Genomic DNA, 18,761 nt, shown 5'->3' on the forward strand with positions numbered 1-18,761 from the left:
GGCCGCCCCTTCTTGAGCCTGGTTCTGCCGGAGGTTTCTTCCTAAAGGGAGTTTTTCCTCCCCACTGTCGCCCAGTGCTTGCTCAAAGGGGATCATTGGATTGTTGGGGTTTTCTGGCTTTTACTGTAGTGTTTTTACCTTACAGTATAAAGCAGCTTGAGGAGACTGTTTTTTTGCCATGATGCAATATAGTATTAAATATGACTACATTTTAAAAACATCTATTATAGCATCAAAGTAAAACAAAAAAACTAAATGAAATGAATCAAAATGTCTAATCTGGCAAAACAAGAAAAGAAAAAAGGTTTCACCTTTAAATAAAAATCCAAATCACAAACACATTCTGATTTTTGTTGTGTGTGTTTTTTTGTGTATGTTGTCACGTATAAAATCTTTGCACTCTGTCTCGGTGTCTGCCCGGCCGGCTCCGCAAGGCTACATATGTTTATTGTGTTGCTGCTTTCTTCCACTCGTCATTCTGCCTGGGCGGAGCTCAGGCCCACGCACCTGTCTGCAATTACGCTGCAACGTGTCCTGTCTGTATGGAGACTGAGAGCTGCCAGAGTAATAATGTAGATACAGGCCTCTTTCTCCTTCTGCTGCTGTTCATGCTTTTATTCCATTGATGTTGCTATCATTTGTAAATATATTTATTTGCTCTTATTTTATCAATTTACTGTCGTTCATGTATTTAATCTTCTTTGTATTTAAATATGATTTTTTTTAAGTAATGCCGCGAGATGGACAGTTAAATAAAGGTTTCATTGAATTAAAAAAAAGATTTAAAGATGACTGGTGGCGGAAGCAGAGCACAGACTGTCTGTGAGAATCTATCGCCATCGTGTGGTGCAGAGATATATTGCCATTGAATTTAGACAACGAAAGCTTGGCTCACAGAGCAGCTGCAACACGAACAAAAAACATTAAATAGCAACATGATATATTATATTATATTATATTATATTATATTATATTATATTATATTATATTATATTATATTATATTATATTATATTTATAGCTGTCGAAATTAACGCGTTAATTGCGATAATTAAATTTTGGAATTAATTACGTTAGAATATTTAACTATTTAGCGCAACACGCAGATAAGTCGCTCCCATAATCCCACTTGATTTGTTTACCGCGCCACTGAAAATGGAGAAGCAGGAAGCGGATGGCCTTCTGGATGGGGAATTTAAATACAAGAAGAACATAGATGGGACAATAAACAAACGCGTTGTAATTTGCACTCACTGTAGTAAAGAGTTTCAATTTCACCGTTCAAATTCGACCTTAAAATACCACCTTAATGCCAAACACGCGTTTGTCGGGGCAGCAGCTTCACCCGGCCTGCGTCAGACCACTCTTAGTGAACGCAGGCCACTCGGTAAGTCTTCTTTGGACAAACTGACCGACAATATAGCCAAATGGATAGCAAAGGACTGCAGACCGCTAAGCATTGTGGAGGACAAGGGCTTTGCGGATGTTTTAAAGGTTGCATCTCAGGACGCGTCCTACAAGCCCCCAGCGAGAAGCACAATAACAATTCGAATCCACGAACTGTATGAAACGGAGAAAAAGAAAAAAGAAGAGGCTTTAGTTCACACAGAATGCGTGGCTCTGACAGGAGACCACTGGACATCATTGAGTAATGACAATTACCTGGGAGTTACTGCGCATTTAATCACTGAAGCCTGGGGTCTGACATCCTTTGCGCTGACTATAATGAAAACGGAAGAGCGGCACTTTTCGGAGGCTTGTGCAGAGCAGTTCCAGACTGTTGCTCGCAGGTGGAGAATTGAGGAGAAGGTGACAACAGTAGGCACGGACAGTGCGCGCAATATGATCGCCGCGGCTCGCATCATGCCATTCAATCACATGCCGTGTACCGCGCACATTCTACAGAGATGCATCACAGTGAGTCTCGCAGACAGTGGCTTTGTCACTGCGCTGGCCAAATGCCGCAAAATTGTTGGCCATTTTAAGCACAGCCCAGCAAACACAGCAGAGCTGAACGCAGAGCAGGTGTCACTGGGGCGCAAGCAGGAGCCGTTGGCCCAGGACGTGCCTACGCGCTGGAACTCCACGCTGGAGATGGTGAAGCGCTTGATCCGCAACCAAACTGCAGTAACCGCGACTCTGGATAAACAAAAGCATAAACTTGTCCTCCTGACGCCTTCAGAGTGGGACAAACTCCAGAGACTGGAGACACTTCTAGAGCCCTGCAGGTGAGCCTGTCATTGTGACCATAATTGTAGGTTTAGATTAAATGTATCAAACATACATCTTAAATCAGTTTTGTTATTATGAAAATGTCTTATTTAAAAAATAAATGAAATGAAATATTTTATTAATATTACCTAGTATTAAAAAGCTTTTTTTAATTTGCTGTCTTATCTCTCTCTCTCTGTGTGTGTGTGTGTGTGTGTGTGTGTGTGTGTGTGTGTGTGTGTGTGTGTGTGTGTGTGTGTGTATTCCACTGCAGATATGTGACTGAACTGCTGGGAGGAGAGGCCTACGTCTCCTGCTCTGTAGTTCTACCAGCCTTCTGCCACCTGCGCCGTGTCATGGAAGTAACTGATGAGGACCCTGCATATGTGGTGAGGTTTAAAGAGAAGTTTAAGGAAGACCTTGCTTCCCGCCAGGAACATACCAACTATGCATGGCTCCAGATCGCAACTGCACTGGACCCACGTTTTAAAGACCTACGCAGTGTGCCCAAGACTGACAGAGAAGCAGTGTGGACCACACTGGCAGGCATGCTGCATGAAGACTCTCCTAGAAGATCACACACTGCAGAAGAAGGTCCAGCCAAGAAGACTGCAACCCCCCCACTGTGTTTTGCCCTGATATCTGCAGTGTGAGGTTGGATCGCTCATTCTCATCCTCACACTGATGCCACTTATTTCGGTCTTTGTTTGACATAAAAGGGCATATTTGTCACTTTATTGCAACTATATTTGCACTCTTGAGCTCCTTCATTCACTGACTGATCATAAAGTTATTACTTGCGTTATGTATTCATCCGTTTGAACATAATTAATGAAGCCACATGTAATCACTAAAATTTGTATTTTGGGTACAATAAGAGAGTTTCAGATGGAATGCTGTTTTGTTTTGTTTAAATTTCACCAACTTGCTGATGCCCACGGTTGTGAGTGCGGCTTCTTGCTGTACATGGGTGGATGGTTGTAAATCACATCACAGATGCCAAAAACCTCTCAAACCAAGCCCCCTTGCCGGTGATGCTGTGCGCAACCTCGTGACGGAGTCAAGCATATTCAAAACACCCCCTCACCTCCCGTGTCAAACTCAAATGTCAGCCTATTTCATGTGTCACTTTTGGAGCAGTTGCCATCCCGACGAGCCATGGAGAAGTTCGTGTTTGTGTTATTTTACTTATTTGGTGTTCTGGTGTGTTTGGGCACCGGTCAGCACCATCGTGTTGAGCACGTGTTGGACCGTGGACACACCGGATTCAGTGGGAGAATAACGGTCAGGTGTACAGTTTACTGAGCACTGGGACTCGGTATCGTTTACCAGCACAGACACGGAGACGCGCTCAGCTTCTATTGAGAGCAAACAACCAAGTGAACCCTCCGGCTGCGTCCAGTAGACGAGACACACCGTCTGGGCCGGGAGCTTTCCGAGCATTCAGACTCTTAAACTGCTTCCTCGCATCTGCTTCATGAATATGGAGGGTTGTGGTGGGAGGAGGTGGTGTGAAATCCTCTTTTGTGTGGGGTGAGGAGGGGGGTGTTGTAAAAGTCCCCAAGAGCAATGATGAGAGAGTCCGGGAATGTCCGCTCCATGTGCAGTATCTGCTCCGCGAGTGCGCACTGAGCTGCCTGCGCATCCGCATCTGGCGGGATGTAAACAGCGGCCAAGATGAATGAAGCAAACTCCCGCGGAGAATAAAACGGTTTGCAGTGAATAAAAAGGTATTCCAGAGAGGAAGAGCAGTGCTGAGCAATCACTGTTACATCTGTGCACCAGCCACTATTAATGTAGAAGCAGACACGTCCACCTGTGGTCTTACCAGAGAGAGAGGCCTGCCGGTCCGCGCGCAGCAGATGAAAGCCCTCCAGCTTGAGCGCGCTGTCCGGGATGTCCTCACAGAGCCACGACTCCGTAAAACACAAGACACAGGAGGAGGCAACGTCTCTGTTCATGCTTCTCATCAGGGCCAGCTCGTCCATCTCATTCCTGAGTGAGCGTACGTCGGAAAGGAAGATCCCAGGAAGAGCAGTTCGCAGTCTGCGTCTCCTCAGACGCACGAGTGCGCCGGCTCGCTTTCCTCGCTTTCGGCGTCTCACTTTCCTGATCAGAGTCTGCAGTAAATCTGCCGCAGATGCGACAAATATTGGAAGTAAATCCACAGGTGTTGTAGTCCTGTAGTTAAGAAGCTCTTCTCTAGTGTAAGAATATCCAGAGGAGTGCCCAGACACAGAAGTTATGCACAAAAACAAAACAGAAGTAACGCACTGAAGCACCGGGGCATCCATACGCGGCGGCGCCATCTTGGAACAAGGGACTTGTCTTTGAAAGGTAGAGTGTTAATTACTAAAGCTGAAGGGATATCCCGATGAACATATGCTGCTCTCTCCTTACATCTGGATAAGAAAAGTAGTAAAGATATTGACCGTATGCTCTTTAATTTTATATGGAAAAACCGTACGCACTATATTAGAAAAACTGTTGTGATGAATAAGTACGAATCAGGTGGGCTTAACGTCTTAGACTTTTCTACTTTAAATAACACTTTCAAAATTAATTGGGCCAAACATTTTCTTAAAACCCTACCTCTATCTGGAACTTTATACCATACCACATTTTCTCTCGTTTTGGTGGCTTTACTTTTATTTGAAATTGTAATTACAATGTTGAGAAAGTCCCTGTAAAGCTTTCATCCTTCCATAAGCAGGTCCTCTTAGCGTGGACCCTCATTTATAAACACAACTTCTCACCTCACAAATACCTTATCTGGAACAACAGAGATATTTTATAGAAAAATAAATCACTTTTCCTGGAAACTTGGCTCCAAAATGGGATCCTATTGGTGGCTCAGCTGGTTAGTAAAGAGGGACAACTACTTACTTACAACGACTTTATTGCACTATATAATTTTCCAATCAGTGTTCCAGATATCAAGCGGAAGACAGTCTGGATGGTCCCCCATAAATATTTGATTGTAAATAAGGTGAAAGAAGTCTCTTTTAAAATTCGACATACATGTTATCCAGCCAGTCACTACATGGTCAAATTTAAAAGGGACATAAATACTAATTGTACTTTCTGTGGGGATCATCCAGAAACGGTGACACATCTTTTTTGGTACTGTTCTTTTACACAGAGATTCTGGAAGGAATTTAGCAGCTTTGTTATTGTCCATATTTTAAGGGAGTTTTCTTTACGATGGGAAAATGTTTTATTCTGTTTCTTTAAGTTCCCCAAGAAGTATGAGAAATGTTTTTTATGATAAATTTCTTAATACTTTTAGCTAAATTTTTTATCCATAAATGTAAGTTTACTAACAAAACACCATATTTCTGTCATTATTTTAAGGATGTGCACATGCACATACAATCAATATCAGACTGCACCAACAAAAAGGCTCTCACAACAATATATGTATGTGAATTTTTGCGTGTATTCTTATAATTGTTACCTTTTTCTTTCACCCTTGGCTTTTTGTGTTCATGTTCTGTTGTATACTTCATCTGTTCGTATGTTGTATACTCATTGTTTGTTAAATAAAGTTTTAAAAAAAAGACACGCTTTGTTTAGACCCCCAAAATCCTTTCCACGCCCACCCCCGTGACATCACGCTCCAAAGCCCTGTTACGTCACAGAACGTGGTGATGTCATAGTGACAGTCCTTTCATCCTTTGATGTTCAAGTCTATAAATAGAGGACAGCTGTCAAAGGGAATTCATTAAGCTATCGTTTTGTTGGAGTGATACAGCACATAAAAAAGCAGAAATGAGTTCGAAAGCTAACAAAGACAGAAATGTTAATTTCTCGAAAACAATGGTTAAAAAAAGTGAAAAAGAAAAAGAAACATATGCCAGACAGTTCGAGCAAAGACTGCAGCCAATGATCGACGAGGTTGAAAAGCTCAAAACTGAGCTTGACTACTTCAAAAACCTGCATACAGTCAATAAGAAACGGATCGAGGATCTAACAAAAGAAAACAATGAACTTTTGCAGAATAATAAGCTGCTGGGTTCGGTCTTGGATGACAGGACAAACATCGCAGACAGGTTGGACTCGATAAAAGATGACCACGAAGCTCTGGTAAAGTTCCGCGCAGAGACGGAGAAAACTCTGGCTGAGCTTAAAGAAAAACACGAGGACGAAGTCCAAGTCCTGCAAGGACTGCTGGAAACAGAGAAAGAAAAGGTGGCACGTCAGCAATTTCACAACAGCCAAGTTGTTGAATTATTATTGAAACGCCACAAAGAGGAAAAAAATAAGATGCAGCAGTTTTACCAGGAAAATACTAAAAAACTGGAAAACAAAGCAAATGCTGCAGACAGGAAGTTAGAAGAGGTGATCAACATGTATGACTCCAAAATAGAAAAGCTGCAGACGGCAGTAAAAAATAGTAGAGGTGTGACCGTCAATGCGGTTAAGGAACGCGAGGAAGAACGTCAATCCTCGCAGTGTTGGATTGACGGTGTTTTGTCGCGTAATACACAGTTACAAGACGAAAATGAATTTATGGTTAAAAACATGAAAGAATTAACAGAGGAGAAAGGTCAAATGGGCAAAGTGATAGACGACCAAAAGGCCCAGAATATGGCGATCAAGCAGAAATGCCAGAGTAATATTAGAGCTCTGGCCTTGGAAAAGAAAATGAAGGCTATGCTTGAAGACGAAGTTGATTCTTTGAAAAAGAAAATTGAAGACGTCAAAAAGGCCCTAAGCACAGAGCAGGAAAACCACAGAAAGACAGCAGTGGACCGGCACAAAGTAAAAGCGGCACACAATCAGGCACTGGCTGAAAAGGTGGCGCTGGAAGAGAAACTGCGCTCCACAAAAAAGCAACGGGAAAGATTTATATCCAAAGTGAATTGGCTGGAGAAGAAAGAGCGCTACTTCCAAGAGGAATTGTGCCAGTGCGTTTTGTCCTTTGAAAAGGCATTTCCACATGCAGGTCACTTGAGAGGAAAAGAAAAGGTGGAATTTAGGGATATGTTCCACAACGTGAAAAAGAAATACGTAGACGGAGTGGAAGGCACCCCCTTTGTTGGAACAACGAAGGAGTTTCTTGAAAAACAGCTGAACTGTCTACGTATCAGATGCAAGGATCTAGATGCAGCTTTACTAGATAAAACACGGGAGCTGGAATCATTTAAAAAGCAGTACAATGACATGGTAAAGTCTTCCGAGTACGCTTTATTCCGACAAAGAGAGGAGCTCATTGGACCAGTGAACCAGATTATCCAAAAGGCTGGCAATGAAGAAAAAGAGATAGGTCATCTAAAATCTAGAGTGAAAGACGCTCAACTCCAGCTTAAATTAGAAAAACAGAAAGGACAAAAGCTGGCATCGTTGGACCATAGAAGCATGATGGGGAGATGTTCTGAGGAGACTCCGTCTCAGATTAATCCTCGTCCACTTCCAGGGAAAACTACATTTATTCAGGTACGTCCAAGACACCCTGGCAGAAGTGCAGGTATGGCTTCCCCAGTGAATCCTCCTGTAGAGTCTCCATCAACACCACCTTTCCTCAATTCTGATGATGGATTACCACCAGTTGATTGTTAAAAATTAACTGCTAAAATAGGCCATTAGAAGTATACTTCATCTTGTCTCCCTATATCATGGGTGGGCATTCTCAGTCCACGAGGGCCGGTGTCCCTGCAGGTTTTAGATCTCACCTTGGCTCAACACACCTGAATCACATGATTAGTTCGTTACCAGGCCTCTGGAGAACTTCAGGACATGTTGAGGAGCTAATTTAGCCGTTTAAATCAGCTGTGTTGGTTCGAGGACACATCTAAAACCTGCAGGGACACCGGCCCTCGTGGACTGAGATTGCCCACCCACCCCCAACCGGTCGCAGCAGATGGCCGCCCCTTCTTGAGCCTGGTTCTGCCGGAGGTTTCTTCCTAAAGGGAGTTTTTCCTCCCCACTGTCGCCCAGTGCTTGCTCAAAGGGGATCATTGGATTGTTGGGGTTTTCTGGCTTTTACTGTAGTGTTTTTACCTTACAGTATAAAGCAGCTTGAGGAGACTGTTGTTTTGCCATGATGCAATATAGTATTAAATATGACTACATTTTAAAAACATCTATTATAGCATCAAAGTAAAACAAAAAAACTAAATGAAATGAATCAAAATGTCTAATCTGGCAAAACAAGAAAAGAAAAAAGGTTTCACCTTTAAATAAAAATCCAAATCACAAACACATTCTGATTTTTGTTGTGTGTGTTTTTTTGTGTATGTTGTCACGTATAAAATCTTTGCACTCTGTCTCGGTGTCTGCCCGGCCGGCTCCGCAAGGCTACATATGTTTATTGTGTTGCTGCTTTCTTCCACTCGTCATTCTGCCTGGGCGGAGCTCAGGCCCACGCACCTGTCTGCAATTACGCTGCAACGTGTCCTGTCTGTATGGAGACTGAGAGCTGCCAGAGTAATAATGTAGATACAGGCCTCTTTCTCCTTCTGCTGCTGTTCATGCTTTTATTCCATTGATGTTGCTATCATTTGTAAATATATTTATTTGCTCTTATTTTATCAATTTACTGTCGTTCATGTATTTAATCTTCTTTGTATTTAAATATGATTTTTTTTAAGTAATGCCGCGAGATGGACAGTTAAATAAAGGTTTCATTGAATTAAAAAAAAGATTTAAAGATGACTGGTGGCAGAAGCAGAGCACAGACTGTCTGTGAGAATCTATCGCCATCGTGTGGTGCAGAGATATATTGCCATTGAATTTAGACAACGAAAGCTTGGCTCACAGAGCAGCTGCAACACGAACAAAAAACATTAAATAGCAACATGATATATTATATTATATTATATTATATTATATTATATTATATTATATTATATTTATAGCTGTCGAAATTAACGCGTTAATTGCGATAATTAAATTTTGGAATTAATTACGTTAGAATATTTAACTATTTAGCGCAACACGCAGATAAGTCGCTCCCATAATTCCACTTGATTTGTTTACCGCGCCACTGAAAATGGAGAAGCAGGAAGCGGATGGCCTTCTGGATGGGGAATTTAAATACAAGAAGAACATAGATGGGACAATAAACAAACGCGTTGTAATTTGCACTCACTGTAGTAAAGAGTTTCAATTTCACCGTTCAAATTCGACCTTAAAATACCACCTTAATGCCAAACACGCGTTTGTCGGGGCAGCAGCTTCACCCGGCCTGCGTCAGACCACTCTTAGTGAACGCAGGCCACTCGGTAAGTCTTCTTTGGACAAACTGACCGACAATATAGCCAAATGGATAGCAAAGGACTGCAGACCGCTAAGCATTGTGGAGGACAAGGGCTTTGCGGATGTTTTAAAGGTTGCATCTCAGGACGCGTCCTACAAGCCCCCAGCGAGAAGCACAATAACAATTCGAATCCACGAACTGTATGAAACGGAGAAAAAGAAAAAAGAAGAGGCTTTAGTTCACACAGAATGCGTGGCTCTGACAGGAGACCACTGGACATCATTGAGTAATGACAATTACCTGGGAGTTACTGCGCATTTAATCACTGAAGCCTGGGGTCTGACATCCTTTGCGCTGACTATAATGAAAACGGAAGAGCGGCACTTTGCGGAGGCTTGTGCAGAGCAGTTCCAGACTGTTGCTCGCAGGTGGAGAATTGAGGAGAAGGTGACAACAGTAGGCACGGACAGTGCGCGCAATATGATCGCCGCGGCTCGCATCATGCCATTCAATCACATGCCGTGTACCGCGCACATTCTACAGAGATGCATCACAGTGAGTCTCGCAGACAGTGGCTTTGTCACTGCGCTGGCCAAATGCCGCAAAATTGTTGGCCATTTTAAGCACAGCCCAGCAAACACAGCAGAGCTGAACGCAGAGCAGGTGTCACTGGGGCGCAAGCAGGAGCCGTTGGCCCAGGACGTGCCTACGCGCTGGAACTCCACGCTGGAGATGGTGAAGCGCTTGATCCGCAACCAAACTGCAGTAACCGCGACTCTGGATAAACAAAAGCATAAACTTGTCCTCCTGACGCCTCCAGAGTGGGACAAACTCCAGAGACTGGAGACACTTCTAGAGCCCTGCAGGTGAGCCTGTCATTGTGACCATAATTGTAGGTTTAGATTAAATGTATCAAACATACATCTTAAATCAGTTTTGTTATTATGAAAATGTCTTATTTAAAAAATAAATGAAATCAGATATTTTATTAATATTACCTAGTATTAAAAAGCTTTTTTTAATTTGCTGTCTTATCTCTCTCTCTCTCTGTGTGTGTGTGTGTGTGTGTGTGTGTGTGTGTGTGTGTGTGTGTGTGTGTGTGTGTGTATTCCACTGCAGATATGTGACTGAACTGCTGGGAGGAGAGGCCTACGTCTCCTGCTCTGTAGTTCTACCAGCCTTCTGCCACCTGCGCCGTGTCATGGAAGTAACTGATGAGGACCCTGCATATGTGGTGAGGTTTAAAGAGAAGTTTAAGGAAGACCTTGCTTCCCGCCAGGAACATACCAACTATGCATGGCTCCAGATCGCAACTGCACTGGACCCACGTTTTAAAGACCTACGCAGTGTGCCCAAGACTGACAGAGAAGCAGTGTGGACCACACTGGCAGGCATGCTGCATGAAGACTCTCCTAGAAGATCACACACTGCAGAAGAAGGTCCAGCCAAGAAGACTGCAACCCCCCCACTGTGCTTTGCCCTGATATCTGCAGTGTGAGGTTGGATCGCTCATTCTCATCCTCATACTGATGCCACTTATTTCGGTCTTTGTTTGACATAAAAGGGCATATTTGTCACTTTATTGCAACTATATTTGCACTCTTGAGCTCCTTCATTCACTGACTGATCATAAAGTTATTACTTGCGTTATGTATTCATCCGTTTGAACATAATTAATGAAGCCACATGTAATCACTAAAATTTGTATTTTGGGTACAATAAGAGAGTTTCAGATGGAATGCTGTTTTGTTTTGTTTAAATTTCACCAACTTGCTGATGCCCACGGTTGTGAGTGCGGCTTCTTGCTGTACATGGGTGGATGGTTGTAAATCACATCACAGATGCCAAAAACCTCTCAAACCAAGCCCCCTTGCCGGTGATGCTGTGCGCAACCTCGTGACGGAGTCAAGCATATTCAAAACACCCCCTCACCTCCCGTGTCAAACTCAAATGTCAGCCTATTTCATGTGTCACTTTTGGAGCAGTTGCCATCCCGACGAGCCATGGAGAAGTTCGTGTTTGTGTTATTTTACTTATTTGGTGTTCTGGTGTGTTTGGGCACCGGTCAGCACCATCGTGTTGAGCACGTGTTGGACCGTGGACACACCGGATTCAGTGGGAGAATAACGGTCAGGTGTACAGTTTACTGAGCACTGGGACTCAGTATCGTTTACCAGCACAGACACGGAGACGCGCTCAGCTTCTATTGAGAGCAAACAACCAAGTGAACCCTCCGGCTGCGTCCAGTAGACGAGACACACCGTCTGGGCCGGGAGCTTTCCGAGCATTCAGACTCTTAAACTGCTTCCTCGCATCTGCTTCATGAATATGAAGGGTTGTGGTGGGAGGAGGTGGTGTGAAATCCTCTTTTGTGTGGGGTGAGGAGGGGGGTGTTGTAAAAGTCCCCAAGAGCAATGATGAGAGAGTCCGGGAATGTCCGCTCCATGTGCAGTATCTGCTCCGCGAGTGCGCACTGAGCTGCCTGCGCATCCGCATCTGGCGGGATGTAAACAGCGGCCAAGATGAATGAAGCAAACTCCCGCGGAGAATAAAACGGTTTGCAGTGAATAAAAAGGTATTCCAGAGAGGAAGAGCAGTGCTGAGCAATCACTGTTACATCTGTGCACCAGCCACTATTAATGTAGAAGCAGACACGTCCACCTGTGGTCTTACCAGAGAGAGAGGCCTGCCGGTCCGCGCGCAGCAGATGAAAGCCCTCCAGCTTGAGCGCGCTGTCCGGGATGTCCTCACAGAGCCACGACTCCGTAAAACACAAGACACAGGAGGAGGCAACGTCTCTGTTCATGCTTCTCATCAGGGCCAGCTCGTCCATCTCATTCCTGAGTGAGCGTACGTCGGAAAGGAAGATCCCAGGAAGAGCAGTTCGCAGTCCGCGTCTCCTCAGACGCACGAGTGCGCCGGCTCGCTTTCCTCGCTTTCGGCGTCTCACTTTCCTGATCAGAGTCTGCAGTAAATCTGCCGCAGATGCGACAAATATTGGAAGTAAATCCACAGGTGTTGTAGTCCTGTAGTTAAGAAGCTCTTCTCTAGTGTAAGAATATCCAGAGGAGTGCCCAGACACAGAAGTTATGCACAAAAACAAAACAGAAGTAACGCACTGAAGCACCGGGGCATCCATACGCGGCGGCGCCATCTTGGAACAAGGGACTTGTCTTTGAAAGGTAGAGTGTTAATTACTAAAGCTGAAGGGATATCCCGATGAACATATGCTGCTCTCTCCTTACATCTGGATAAGAAAAGTAGTAAAGATATTGACCGTATGCTCTTTAATTTTATATGGAAAAACCGTACGCACTATATTAGAAAAACTGTTGTGATGAATAAGTACGAATCAGGTGGGCTTAACGTCTTAGACTTTTCTACTTTAAATAACACTTTCAAAATTAATTGGGCCAAACATTTTCTTAAAACCCTACCTCTATCTGGAACTTTATACCATACCACATTTTCTCTCGTTTTGGTGGCTTTACTTTTATTTGAAATTGTAATTACAATGTTGAGAAAGTCCCTGTAAAGCTTTCATCCTTCCATAAGCAGGTCCTCTTAGCGTGGACCCTCATTTATAAACACAACTTCTCACCTCACAAATACCTTATCTGGAACAACAGAGATATTTTATAGAAAAATAAATCACTTTTCCTGGAAACTTGGCTCCAAAATGGGATCCTATTGGTGGCTCAGCTGGTTAGTAAAGAGGGACAACTACTTACTTACAACGACTTTATTGCACTATATAATTTTCCAATCAGTGTTCCAGATATCAAGCGGAAGACAGTCTGGATGGTCCCCCATAAATATTTGATTGTAAATAAGGTGAAAGAAGTCTCTTTTAAAATTCGACATACATGTTATCCAGCCAGTCACTACATGGTCAAATTTAAAAGGGACATAAATACTAATTGTACTTTCTGTGGGGATCATCCAGAAACGGTGACACATCTTTTTTGGTACTGTTCTTTTACACAGAGATTCTGGAAGGAATTTAGCAGCTTTGTTATTGTCCATATTTTAAGGGAGTTTTCTTTACGATGGGAAAATGTTTTATTCTGTTTCTTTAAGTTCCCCAAGAAGTATGAGAAATGTTTTTTATGATAAATTTCTTAATACTTTTAGCTAAATTTTTTATCCATAAATGTAAGTTTACTAACAAAACACCATATTTCTGTCATTATTTTAAGGATGTGCACATGCACATACAATCAATATCAGACTGCACCAACAAAAAGGCTCTCACAACAATATATGTATGTGAATTTTTGCGTGTATTCTTATAATTGTTACCTTTTTCTTTCACCCTTGGCTTTTTGTGTTCATGTTCTGTTGTATACTTCATCTGTTCGTATGTTGTATACTCATTGTTTGTTAAATAAAGTTTTAAAAAAAAGACACGCTTTGTTTAGACCCCCAAAATCCTTTCCACGCCCACCCCCGTGACATCACGCTCCAAAGCCCTGTTACGTCACAGAACGTGGTGATGTCATAGTGACAGTCCTTTCATCCTTTGATGTTCAAGTCTATAAATAGAGGACAGCTGTCAAAGGGAATTCATTAAGCTATCGTTTTGTTGGAGTGATACAGCACATAAAAAAGCAGAAATGAGTTCGAAAGCTAACAAAGACAGAAATGTTAATTTCTCGAAAACAATGGTTAAAAAAAGTGAAAAAGAAAAAGAAACATATGCCAGACAGTTCGAGCAAAGACTGCAGCCAATGATCGACGAGGTTGAAAAGCTCAAAACTGAGCTTGACTACTTCAAAAACCTGCATACAGTCAATAAGAAACGGATCGAGGATCTAACAAAAGAAAACAATGAACTTTTGCAGAATAATAAGCTGCTGGGTTCGGTCTTGGATGACAGGACAAACATCGCAGACAGGTTGGACTCGATAAAAGATGACCACGAAGCTCTGGTAAAGTTCCGCGCAGAGACGGAGAAAACTCTGGCTGAGCTTAAAGAAAAACACGAGGACGAAGTCCAAGTCCTGCAAGGACTGCTGGAAACAGAGAAAGAAAAGGTGGCACGTCAGCAATTTCACAACAGCCAAGTTGTTGAATTATTATTGAAACGCCACAAAGAGGAAAAAAATAAGATGCAGCAGTTTTACCAGGAAAATACTAAAAAACTGGAAAACAAAGCAAATGCTGCAGACAGGAAGTTAGAAGAGGTGATCAACATGTATGACTCCAAAATAGAAAAGCTGCAGACGGCAGTAAAAAATAGTAGAGGTGTGACCGTCAATGCGGTTAAGGAACGCGAGGAAGAACGTCAATCCTCGCAGTGTTGGATTGACGGTGTTTTGTCGCGTAATACACAGTTACAAGACGAAAATGAATTTATGGTTAAAAACATGAAAGAATTAACAGAGGAGAAAGGTCAAATGGGCAAAGTGATAGACGACCAAAAGGCCCAGAATATGGCGATCAAGCAGAAATGCCAGAGTAATATTAGAGCTCTGGCCTTGGAAAAGAAAATGAAGGCTATGCTTGAAGACGAAGTTGATTCTTTGAAAAAGAAAATTGAAGACGTCAAAAAGGCCCTAAGCACAGAGCAGGAAAACCACAGAAAGACAGCAGTGGACCGGCACAAAGTAAAAGCGGCACACAATCAGGCACTGGCTGAAAAGGTGGCGCTGGAAGAGAAACTGCGCTCCACAAAAAAGCAACGGGAAAGATTTATATCCAAAGTGAATTGGCTGGAGAAGAAAGAGCGCTACTTCCAAGAGGAATTGTGCCAGTGCGTTTTGTCCTTTGAAAAGGCATTTCCACATGCAGGTCACTTGAGAGGAAAAGAAAAGGTGGAATTTAGGGATATGTTCCACAACGTGAAAAAGAAATACGTAGACGGAGTGGAAGGCACCCCCTTTGTTGGAACAACGAAGGAGTTTCTTGAAAAACAGCTGAACTGTCTACGTATCAGATGCAAGGATCTAGATGCAGCTTTACTAGATAAAACACGGGAGCTGGAATCATTTAAAAAGCAGTACAATGACATGGTAAAGTCTTCCGAGTACGCTTTATTCCGACAAAGAGAGGAGCTCATTGGACCAGTGAACCAGATTATCCAAAAGGCTGCCAATGAAGAAAAAGAGATAGGTCATCTAAAATCTAGAGTGAAAGACGCTCAACTCCAGCTTAAATTAGAAAAACAGAAAGGACAAAAGCTGGCATCGTTGGACCATAGAAGCATGATGGGGAGATGTTCTGAGGAGACTCCGTCTCAGATTAATCCTCGTCCACTTCCAGGGAAAACTACATTTATTCAGGTACGTCCAAGACACCCTGGCAGAAGTGCAGGTATGGCTTCCCCAGTGAATCCTCCTGTAGAGTCTCCATCAACACCACCTTTCCTCAATTCTGATGATGGATTACCACCAGTTGATTGTTAAAAATTAACTGCTAAAATAGGCCATTAGAAGTATACTTCATCTTGTCTCCCTATATCATGGGTGGGCATTCTCAGTCCACGAGGGCCGGTGTCCCTGCAGGTTTTAGATCTCACCTTGGCTCAACACACCTGAATCACATGATTAGTTCGTTACCAGGCCTCTGGAGAACTTCAGGACATGTTGAGGAGCTAATTTAGCCGTTTAAATCAGCTGTGTTGGTTCGAGGACACATCTAAAACCTGCAGGGACACCGGCCCTCGTGGACTGAGATTGCCCACCCACCCCCAACCGGTCGCAGCAGATGGCCGCCCCTTCTTGAGCCTGGTTCTGCCGGAGGTTTCTTCCTAAAGGGAGTTTTTCCTCCCCACTGTCGCCCAGTGCTTGCTCAAAGGGGATCATTGGATTGTTGGGGTTTTCTGGCTTTTACTGTAGTGTTTTTACCTTACAGTATAAAGCAGCTTGAGGAGACTGTTTTTTTGCCATGATGCAATATAGTATTAAATATGACTACATTTTAAAAACATCTATTATAGCATCAAAGTAAAACAAAAAAACTAAATGAAATGAATCAAAATGTCTAATCTGGCAAAACAAGAAAAGAAAAAAGGTTTCACCTTTAAATAAAAATCCAAATCACAAACACATTCTGATTTTTGTTGTGTGTGTTTTTTTGTGTATGTTGTCACGTATAAAATCTTTGCACTCTGTCTCGGTGTCTGCCCGGCCGGCTCCGCAAGGCTACATATGTTTATTGTGTTGCTGCTTTCTTCCACTCGTCATTCTGCCTGGGCGGAGCTCAGGCCCACGCACCTGTCTGCAATTACGCTGCAACGTGTCCTGTCTGTATGGAGACTGAGAGCTGCCAGAGTAATAATGTAGATACAGGCCTCTTTCTCCTTCTGCTGCTGTTCATGCTTTTATTCCATTGATGTTGCTATCATTTGTAAATATATTTATTTGCTCTTATTTTATCAATTTACTGTCGTTCATGTATTTAATCTTCTTTGTATTTAAATATGATTTTTTTTAAGTAAAAAAAGATGGACAGTTAAATAAAGGTTTCATTGAATTAAAAAAAAGATTTAAAGATGACTGGTGGCGGAAGCAGAGCACAGACTGTCTGTGAGAATCTATCGCCATCGTGTGGTGCAGAGATATATTGCCATTGAATTTAGACAACGAAAGCTTGGCTCACAGAGCAGCTGCAACACGAACAAAAAACATTAAATAGCAACATGATATATTATATTATATTATATTATATTATATTATATTATATTTATAGCTGTCGAAATTAACGCGTTAATTGCGATAATTAAATTTTGGAATTAATTACGTTAGAATATTTAACTATTTAGCGCAACACGCAGATAAGTCGCTCCCATAATTCCACTTGATTTGTTTACCGCGCCACTGAAAATGGAGAAGCAGGAAGCGGATGGCCTTCTGGATGGGGAATTTAAATACAAGAAGAACATAGATGGGACAATAAACAAACGCGTTGTAATTTGCACTCACTGCAGTAAAGAGTTTCAATTTCACCGTTCAAATTCGACCTTAAAATACCACCTTAATGCCAAACACGCGTTTGTCGGGGCAGCAGCTTCACCCGGCCTGCGTCAGACCACTCTTAGTGAACGCAGGCCACTCGGTAAGTCTTCTTTGGACAAACTGACCGACAATATAGCCAAATGGATAGCAAAGGACTGCAGACCGCTAAGCATTGTGGAGGACAAGGGCTTTGCGGATGTTTTAAAGGTTGCATCTCAGGACGCGTCCTACAAGCCCCCAGCGAGAAGCACAATAACAATTCGAATCCACGAACTGTATGAAACGGAGAAAAAGAAAAAAGAAGAGGCTTTAGTTCACACAGAATGCGTGGCTCTGACAGGAGACCACTGGACATCATTGAGTAATGACAATTACCTGGGAGTTACTGCGCATTTAATCACTGAAGCCTGGGGTCTGACATCCTTTGCGCTGACTATAATGAAAACGGAAGAGCGGCACTTTGCGGAGGCTTGTGCAGAGCAGTTCCAGACTGTTGCTCGCAGGTGGAGAATTGAGGAGAAGGTGACAACAGTAGGCACGGACAGTGCGCGCAATATGATCGCCGCGGCTCGCACCATGCCATTCAATCACATGCCGTGTACCGCGCACATTCTACAGAGATGCATCACAGTGAGTCTCGCAGACAGTGGCTTTGTCACTGCGCTGGCCAAATGCCGCAAAATTGTTGGCCATTTTAAGCACAGCCCAGCAAACACAGCAGAGCTGAACGCAGAGCAGGTGTCACTGGGGCGCAAGCAGGAGCCGTTGGCCCAGGACGTGCCTACGCGCTGGAACTCCACGCTGGAGATGGTGAAGCGCTTGATCCGCAACCAAACTGCAGTAACCGCGACTCTGGATAAACAAAAGCATAAACTTGTCCTCCTGACGCCTCCAGAGTGGGACAAACTCCAGAGACTGGAGACACTTCTAGAGCCCTGCAGGTGAGCCTGTCATTGTGACCATAATTGTAGGTTTAGATTAAATGTATCAAACATACATCTTAAATCAGTTTTGTTATTATGAAAATGTCTTATTTAAAAAATAAATGAAATCAGATATTTTATTAATATTACCTAGTATTAAAAAGCTTTTTTTAATTTGCTGTCTTATCTCTCTCTCTCTCTCTCTGTGTGTGTGTGTGTGTGTGTGTGTGTGTGTGTGTGTGTGTGTGTGTGTGTGTGTGTGTGTGTGTGTGTGTGTGTGTGTGTGTGTGTGTGTATTCCACTGCAGATATGTGACTGAACTGCTAGGAGGAGAGGCCTACGTCTCCTGCTCTGTAGTTCTACCAGCCTTCTGCCACCTGCGCCGTGTCATGGAAGTAACTGATGAGGACCCTGCATATGTGGTGAGGTTTAAAGAGAAGTTTAAGGAAGACCTTGCTTCCCGCCAGGA

At 43.0% G+C, this 18,761-nt stretch overlaps 1 protein-coding gene across 1 annotated transcript; it reads left to right on the forward strand.

Moving 5' to 3' along the window:
* The first annotated feature begins 17,237 nt into the window (after positions 1-17,237).
* LOC146671361 (E3 SUMO-protein ligase ZBED1-like) lies at positions 17,238-18,314 on the forward strand. The gene has a single exon (XM_085405340.1). It carries the CDS (start codon positions 17,238-17,240, stop codon positions 18,312-18,314), a length of 1,077 nt encoding a protein of 358 aa, XP_085261466.1.
* The last annotated feature ends 447 nt before the right edge of the window (positions 18,315-18,761 follow it).

Source organism: Rhamphochromis longiceps, linkage group LG4, assembly GCF_057381845.1.
Source record: "Rhamphochromis longiceps isolate RC_006_pf linkage group LG4, R_longiceps_female_GT1.1, whole genome shotgun sequence".
Lineage (NCBI taxonomy): Eukaryota > Metazoa > Chordata > Actinopteri > Cichliformes > Cichlidae > Rhamphochromis > Rhamphochromis longiceps.

Coding starts and splice junctions, on each gene's coding strand:
- LOC146671361 (XM_085405340.1), top strand. CDS start 17,238: ATGGAGAAGCAGGAAGCGGATGGCCTTCTGGATGGGGAATTTAAATAC.